The sequence below is a fragment of the Myotis davidii genome, unplaced genomic scaffold (genome assembly GCF_000327345.1).
Source record: "Myotis davidii unplaced genomic scaffold, ASM32734v1 scaffold46, whole genome shotgun sequence".
NCBI classification, from domain to species: domain Eukaryota; kingdom Metazoa; phylum Chordata; class Mammalia; order Chiroptera; family Vespertilionidae; genus Myotis; species Myotis davidii.
The window spans coordinates 2666278-2675111 of record NW_006383006.1 but is presented as its reverse complement, the minus strand read 5'-3'; the positions used below and the strand labels follow the sequence as shown (position 1 = coordinate 2675111).

Sequence of the window (8834 nt, the reverse complement as noted above, 5' to 3'; positions counted from 1 at the left end):
ACATATAACTGACCATCTCCAAAAACGGGTTCAGGTAGGAATATCCTACTCTGTTTAGAGTTTGTCCTTGTGATTTATTAATAGTAATCACAAATGCTAGCATCATGGGAAACTGTGTTTGAATTAATTTAAATGGGAGGCCAATGTTTGACAGGGACAGATATCGTGCATGCGTGAGTCAATGTTTATTTTTAAATTGCCAGTGTGTGTCATCTGTACCGGCCGGATGGACAGTCAGTCATACGTATGTATGGTTGGTCACTTAGCCTTTTATATACATAGATGTTTACAATCAGGGAGAAAGAATTTTTAATATAATTATTTTTATATGTTCACACTACAGATAGAAGATATGGTTCTAAATATAAACCAAACGTATTTTGATTAATAGCAGTTTTTGTAGAATAGATTGACTTTTATTTTTTACTTAAGACATTACTAATCAATCATGCTATGCTTAGAATATTAGTCCATTTGGAAACCTACAAATTATTTCAAGAGAAAATAGCCAGACAGAAACTTTGTGGCAGAAGAAAATATAAGATTAAATTTTGCCATGGGTAAATTACACTTGAAAAACAGTTAAATATATTTCTATATTTATATCACTTAAGAGCAGAGAGGGGGATATCATAGGAGGCATATACCCAACAGCTATGGAGGCAGCTGCCTGAGTTGAAATCCTGCCTCTCTGACTTATTAGTTGTGAGATCTCTCTGTGCTCCCATTTCTCCATTTATAAAACAGAGATAAAAGTAACACCTATTTCCTAGTATTGATTCAATGATAAAAAACAAAGCACCTAAAACCAAAAGGAAGGACATAAAATAGTGTCTGGGATATACTAAGTATTCAATAAAAATTAGCTATTGTACCACTATTGGTATGAAAAGGAGAAAATCATGGAATTTATTGGAAAAGGCTTTGTAGGAATTTAGAAATACCTTGAATGACTGGATAGGAGACTAGTATTTAGCAAAAGAAGTTTACATAATGAGATAAATTAAGTAAAAGGAAAAATTTTCTTGTGAATAACGTATAAAATCCCTAGGAGAAAGTGAATGAAGTCAAAATTTCTACAACCTGCTCCTAGCCACTCTGACAAAAACTGCTTTGATAATAACAAAAATAGCCCAGCTGGTGTGGCTAAGTGGTTGAGTGTCGATCTATGAACCAGGAGGTCAAGGTTCGATTCGCAGTCAGGGCACATGCCCAGGTTGTAGACTTAATCCCCAGCAAGGGGCAAGCAGGAGGCAGTGGTCAATAATTCTCTCTCATCATTGATGCTTCTATCTCTCTCTCCCTCTCCCTCTGAAGTCAATAAAAATATATTAAAAAAATAATAACAAAATAGCCTATAAAGACAAACAAAACAATTTTTGGTTCCCTCTCATCAATAACATGCAAATATGTCGTTGAAAATTACTGGCAATTAGTAATAAATCCAGCTCTTCACGATACTAATTCATTTGAATTTAACTTGAAAACCTGAACATTTTCCGTTAAGAGTCTTTTTAAAAATTAAGTCAACAATACCGAGTTCTCAAAAGAATTGGTGCTAGAAGAGCTAAGAACTGAGACGAGCACTTTACACTAGGCCACTTCCCTAAAGGTAAGACAGACAAGTCCTACTGAATAGTTTAGGTCAGTGTTCTAACATATAAAGAAACAGTATATTTTGCAAGGCAGAAGTGCTGCTCCCCTTCTAATCTGAGGTCAACAGACAGATCAAGAGAGCTCACCTTTTCTTCCTTCTTGTTCTGTGGGACTGCTAGGAACAATAAATGGGGTAGATCGGAAAGCATCAGGGGAAGGAGCAACAAGATCTGAAGAATTCCTTTATAGAAAGAGAAAAATCACAGATTATTTTTAACCACAGCCACAATTTTGCATCTGTTTTCTTCCTTTTTAATAGCAAAAATGTCTAAGCCATTCAGACCAATACTTATTAGCATTTCTCTCAAAAAGCTACCTGAGGCTTGTGGAAGAGCCATCAATAATATTTCAATAACTATTTCTCACATGAGACATATCCAAAATTAGAATTAAAAATAAAAAGAGTGGCTCGGCCCACATGGCTCAGTGGTTGAGAGTCGACCTATGACCCTGGAGATGATGGTTCGATTCCTGGGCAGAACGCATGCCTGGATTTTGGGCTTGATCCAGGTTTGAATCCGGTCAAGGGCACTTGCCCAGGTTGCTGGCTCGTTCCCTAGTGGGGTGTGTGCAGGAGGCAGCTGACCAATGATTCTCTCTCATCATTGATGTTTCTATCTCTCTCTCCCCTCTCCCTTTCTCTCTGATGAATAAAAAAAATATTTTTTAAAAAGCAAGCATAAAGCCATCCTATATAATAAAGAGGTAATATGCAAATTAACCCTCATGCCCTCACAAGATGGCTGCCTACAACCAGGCTGACAGGGGCGTTAGTGAGGAATGACCCAACGAATGAAAAAGCAGGCTGTGTGGGGTGACCAGGCCAGCAGGATGGGCAATAAGGGGTGACCAGGCCGGTGCAGGGGCCAGTTAGGAACAACCAAGTTGGCAGGGAGGGGGCAGTTGGGGGCAACCTGGCTAGCAGCAGAGGTCAGTTAGGGATGACCAGGCCGGCAGGAGGGGCAGTTAGGGGCAATCAGGCTGGCACACAGAGGCAGTGAGGGGTGATCAGGCTGGCAGGGGAGGGCAGTTAGGGGCAACCAGGCAGGAAGGCAGGTGAGCGATTAGGAACCAGCAGTCCAGGATTGAGAGAGGGATATCCAACTGTTGATTTATGAAACCCGATCTCCGGTTTCACGCCTAAACCAGCAGTCAAGGGGTCCCGGATTGGAGAGGGTGCAGGCTGAGCTGAGGAGACCCCCATGCCGCCATGCACGAATTTTGTGCACCAGGCCTCCAGTATGATTATAAGAGAAAATGAATGATCAGACACAAGGACATCATGATTGAAAAACAGATGAGAAAGTACTAGAAAAATAATTCATCTGCTGATTTTTAAGACAAAACATTTACTCCATTTCTGCCTATTAGAAAGATCATGCACATTTTTATTTAAAAGTACAAACCTCTTTGCCCTAAAACAGAGAGAAAGAAATCCAACTAATGTTTACTCTAGTATAACCCATTTCCCACCCTTATTAAATGGGAAGAATTTTTAGTCAAATAAAAGAGCAGAAGGCTTGTCTGGGGTGTATAACAGTCTCTTAGTAATTGGGCAGTTTCTTCCCTAGTGAAACCTTTGAGCTACTATTATAAAATTTCCCAATGGAAAAGCAGATCTACCTATCTTCAATGGTCCTACTAAGTTCTTACCCCCAAAATTCTAAAGCCTAGATTTTACCTTTTGGTTTCAAAAAGAATGCTGAACTTGTGGACAAGTTTAGCTCTTTGAACCCTCGCCTTAAACCCTCAGGCACACGTTTCCCTGGCAGAGCTGCTTTAGGCTTACTTACGTGGAAAGGCTCTCCTGAACAAGGGACCTCTGACCAGAGAGCTGCAGGAGCTGCAGAGTGGTGGCAGGTGTGGAAGCCAGAGAACACCCACCTTCTTCCCTTGAAGGAGTAGAGCAACCATCAGAAACTATTGGGGGGAAAAAATCTAGTTACATTGACTTCTCAGATTGACATTACTGAGTTGTAAAAACAAACCAACAAAAAAGCACTCTGTACTGCAAAGAGAGTAATATACAGATTTCCAACCATATTCCAACAGGGTAGAAACTGTTTTCTAATTATAGTACAACTAATGAAATGCCATGCTAACACGAATATTGAGTGATCATTAAAAGCCCCCCTCCCTACTAAATTATAGGTTTTTTTAATAAAAATTGACAAAAAGAATTCCTTAGTCCTTTATGTCATGATTAAAACTTGAAAAATGCCAGAATCCTGATACCTTCGTTTGACTGCTCTTCTTTCTTGTGAAGGTTCTATTATAAAACAGCAAGTGAGACTTTTATTTCAAGGTCTACCTAAGGTGAAGTAAGCTCATGCCATAATATGGAGTTGGGAGAAGTCAAAATAATATATATGACACCTGATAATATGAATGCAGCAATTTTCATGATTAGAACCTGAGCCTCCTCAAAAGGAGACAGGAAACACTAACATGTTAGTAAAAGGATATATAAATAGCCTGTACTGATTTACAGTATGAAGAGCCTCTTGTTGGTCCCATCTAAGCAACAGATGGAGAGTCAGCTTTACTAATCCCAAGTATAAAGGAATGTCTTAAATACAACCTTATAGATTTAGCGAGAGACCAAAAAAGATTCCTTAGTGACTCTTTGAATGTTTTGCACATATTCACAGCATAGTAAAGGAATATAACCCTCTCTTCTTCCCTCATTACAGCCAACACATTACAGCAGGTTCTCCAACGATGTCATCTCATTCAACATCTTTTTGTTTTAATATTAATGAAATGTCCTATAAACTTACCTCTTCTTTATCTCAGGTAGCCTACAGTAAAATTGGTTTTGTTATATGTTGTTTCATTCGAAATCACATAACCTATTGACAACATGAGGACTTGAGGTATACTTTGCTAGTTATTACTGAAGCTTTCTGGCTCTGAGGTAACAGAATAAAGGGTTGGTGGGGGTTAACAAAATGTGAAACAAATACCACTCTAGTCTTCTAAGTTTTACATTCTTTCTCCTAGACCATAACTTCCTGTTTGTGAACTAACAAACAGATAAGTACAGTTAGCCAGGTGAATATGAAAAAACGTATACTTAATTATGTTAAATATTTGGAGACCTATGACAAAAGAAGTAGATACTCTGTCCATAGTTATTAAATTTACTACATTAGCTATTATTCCTCAATATCTCCATTTCCAAAAGAGAGAGAAAATTATGTTAAAATGTTAAATAGCAATCATTCTCAAAAAGACTTTCTCATTAATCAGCTAGAGGCATATTTTCCTTCCATATCACAAACAAGTCTGATACCTATAAAGGCCTTCTAACTTAAACAGTAGCCACAAAACAGAAATAAAAAGTTTTTATCTTTGAACAAGAGGAACTATATATCAACTAATTACTCTTTGTACCTGTTTTATTGCTCTGGTCAAACAAGTCTTCCTGAGTTGACAAAACCTCAGGCTCTGGTAACTTCGGAATCTGCAGTCCACCTTCCAGTATTTCTTGAGTAGATATTTGTTCTTTTGTTTCCACAGTAATAAGAGATACTTTGGGACTAGGAGGCATGTCCTCTGACCTAGGAGATTCACATCACCAGGAGAAAAAGTTGCTATGTTCAAATGTTTTCATCTTTGACCTAATAAACTTTTCCTGTGTTTTGTCTGTTTTCCTTTAATAATTTCAAAAATTTCAATAATTCTAGTATATATAACTACTTAGTGAAAATTAAGTAAGATACTATTTGATGATACAAAGCCCTTAGCTCATTTCAAAGCCTGACTAAGTCTCTCACACAGCAATACCTCTTTTCAACTCTACTCACTACTGCACTACATGAGATTACTGATGAGTCATTCAGGAATTTTTGTTACATATGCTATTATCTACACATGCATGAAGAATTTTAATCCAGACTACAGCAATGCCAGTTCTACCAATGACCTTCCAAGGAAAGGGCCTGGGTGTGAATTATTCTCTGAACTTATTGCCACACACATTACCTCTGTTGGACTTATCCATTTGATCTACTAAATCTAAGCCCCAAACCAAGACTCCACACTAGTACTACTCACACATGTAAGACACTCATTGCTGATCCCTTTCCAGATTCTTATGAGATTTACCTATTCTACAATTACCCAGAGTCAACAGAATAGCAAAACTAGCTAGAGTGCAACTTCCTAAAGAAAAGCCTAGCCTGGCCAGTGTTGCTCAGTGGTTGAGCATTGACCCATGAACCAGAAGATCACAGTTCGATTCCCAGTCAGGGCACATGCCCAGGTTTCAGGTTGTGGAAGAGGGCGTGCAGAAGGCAACCAATCGATGATTTTCTCTCATCACTGATGTTTCTATATCTCTCTCCCTCTCCCTTCCTCTCTCTAAAATCAATAAAAACATATTAAGAAAGAAAGGAAGGAAGGGAGGAAGGAAGGAAGAAAGGAAGGAAGGGAGGAAGGAAGGCCTAAAAACTTAGGCCCAGTTATAAGCTGAGTGTTTTGCATTAGAAAGTCAACTTCTCTTTATATTCAATTTTATTCAGGACCCCAGAACCCCATTCCCCACTATTTCTTTTTTTTTAATTTTCATTGTTGAAAGTATTACAGATGTCCCCTTTTTCCCCATCGACCCCCTCCACCCACACCCGCCCCCTCCCCACTATTTCTATAGAAGGAAGTAACAACATTGAATGTTTAGTTATCCCCGCCCCAAACTGGAAGCATCCCACTTTTCCTCTGCCAATTCCAAACCTGAGCTGTTGACCAGATGCCATACTGTTTTGGAAACAACAATCACAACAGGCAGAAGAGAGATATACTGCCCAATTCCTACTAAATTAAGAGCGTAATGAACTTAGGAAAGAATATCTCCCTGCATCTTTATCATAAACTACCAAATGCAGGTTACCCAATAACCCAAAACAATCTGGGTGCTCCTCACGTACAGAAATAGTAAGACTTTCAAATATAATATTCATGTGACTCCTCCTAACACCAGAGAGGCTAGAATACCACCCACAGAGAGGCAGTAGACAAAGATCAGAGAGGAGTGGCAATCAAAGATTAAGGAGTAATGCTTGCCGAAACCGGTTTGGCTCAGTGGATAGAGTGTCGGCCTGCGGACTGAAAGGTCCCAGGTTCGATTCCGGTCAGGGGCATGTACCTGGGTTGCGGGCACATCCCCAATAGGAGATGTGCAGGAGGCAGCTGATCGATGTTTCTCTCTCATCGATGTTTCTGACACTCTATCTCTCTCCCTTCCTCTCTGTAAAAAATCAATAAAATACATTTAAAAAAAAAAAAAAGGAGTAATGCTTATAGTGACAGCAGCAATTAAATGGCTTTGTAATATGCCTAAAGATAAGGACACAAAGAGAATTCATGAATAATCAACGTTTATATTGGACCAGAAAAATGCTAGGGGGAGGAAGAGGGAGAGATGAAAATCAAAAATTTCTGAAAATCCTGGCCAAGTGAAATGAGTATAACCCTACAGCAGAAACCCAAAAATACTTTCTAGAAAGAACATGGGTTACCTTGCAGTTGATGGATTTTGCTCGTCTACCACATGCATGTCCTTACTGGGTTGTGTTACCACAGGGACGTCCTTGCTGGGCTGTTCTGCCATGGAGATATCGTCATTGGACTGTTCTTCATGCTTAATTGCTTGAAGTTTTAGAAGACAGAAAGGAGATATTAAAAAAAAAGGAGTTATTTAATTTTTCAAAGTACTAGAAGCAGTCCCTAATGCTTTTTTAAAGGTAAAGATTTTAATAGACAGAAGTCCAATTAGAAAATAATATATTTTCCAAAAAAGGAAACAACCAATAACTCACCAAAAAACACTAAACTGCAAGTCATCAACTGACAAGTACTTGCCAGACAACTCTGCAACCTTACTGTGTTAACATAGATTATATTAACTTAGATAGCTATAAAATGTTATTGAGGAAAGAAGAGCTCTAGCACGAGATGAAAATGCTGATAAATAACTCCAAATGCCAGAAAACAGTTTCATACCAGTATTAGCATCCACATCAGATAGCCTCGTATAACCAGAGTTGGTGGTTACTGACTGTAGAGGCTCTTTGTCTACTTCATATGGCACAGTATTTTCCTCAACATCCTGGCTCTGGGAGAGTTCCAGAGCCCCAAAGCCCAACTGTGATGAGGCAGGATCTAGGAACAAGGCCCAAAGAAATTAGGTTTCATCCTACAATATTATGCACCAGGCAAGGTGCTATCACTTAGCAAAAGAAGGTCATATTACATCCTTCAAATCAAAGCCTTGCCCTCCCCCAATTTTTCAAAATAAAATCAAAATAAAAGCAGTAAAAGTGAAGGGGGAAAATGTGTAATGAAGCAAAAAGAAGTTGCATACTATAAAACCTTGCAAGCACCTAATATAAGTAGACGATGTCTACTTCCTGAAAATATACATAAACCATACCCCAAACTCAATAATTCAATGTACTTCCAGCCCCATAAAGCATACATCCCAAAAATATTTGATTACAAAAGGAAGAAGAGTCAATATGCACAAAGGGGGCTATCCAATGACCTGGAAATTCCTAAACACCAAATTAGGTGAAATATCTTTGGCTACTAAGCAAATTTCTTAATAACTATTCTCAATTTATGATGACAAATCTATAACCTGGTAAAAAGAAAAAACTTAATGTCTGTATGCTCACAATAAAAGGACTTAAAACAACCTACTATCCTGAAAAAGGCATAAAGTTACCTTCAGCACCAAGGGAATGTGTGGCAACATCTAGAGTATCTTCTTCCTCTTCTCCCTTCTCCTTGTCTTCCAGTTCTTCCTTCTCTTCCCCCACAGGAGGAGCAGGTTCCACTGACCGTCCCAAAACACTACACAGCAGGAAAATACAACCACGTGTTCCCAGATAGGTTGGGACATTTTGCTCAAAGCACTCTGGAATTTTATTGTGACTCCCCACACACCAACCACCATTGAAGCAAACTTGAAAAAGTAAAATGCCTCATCCCATTATTGCTTCTTTCTACAGACAAGCACCGAAAAGGTTAACAACTCAAAAACAGTGTACAGAATTAAGTATCACAATCATTAAACAGAAGAAAGGAACAAACATACTTGAATTTTATCTTTCTCTGAAAAGGTATGAGCAGGGACAGAAAAATCTTGCACTCAAGAGAATTACTGACAAGTGATA

General features: G+C 38.6%; 1 protein-coding gene across 4 annotated transcripts in view; it reads right to left on the bottom strand.

Moving 5' to 3' along the window:
- Positions 1-8834, bottom strand: part of TP53BP1 (tumor protein p53 binding protein 1) — a 110229-nt gene that overhangs the window by 71498 nt on the left and 29897 nt on the right. For all 4 annotated transcript variants that reach the window (XM_006778024.2, XM_006778023.2, XM_006778026.2 and 1 more), the window contains exons 5-10: positions 8384-8511; positions 7660-7818; positions 7176-7305; positions 5053-5219; positions 3450-3576; positions 1743-1837 (exon numbers count right to left, since the gene is read on the bottom strand). In XM_006778024.2, coding sequence (XP_006778087.1) covers positions 1743-1837; positions 3450-3576; positions 5053-5219; positions 7176-7305; positions 7660-7818; positions 8384-8511 — 806 coding nt within the window. The remainder of the gene's footprint in view (positions 1-1742; positions 1838-3449; positions 3577-5052; positions 5220-7175; positions 7306-7659; positions 7819-8383; positions 8512-8834) is intronic.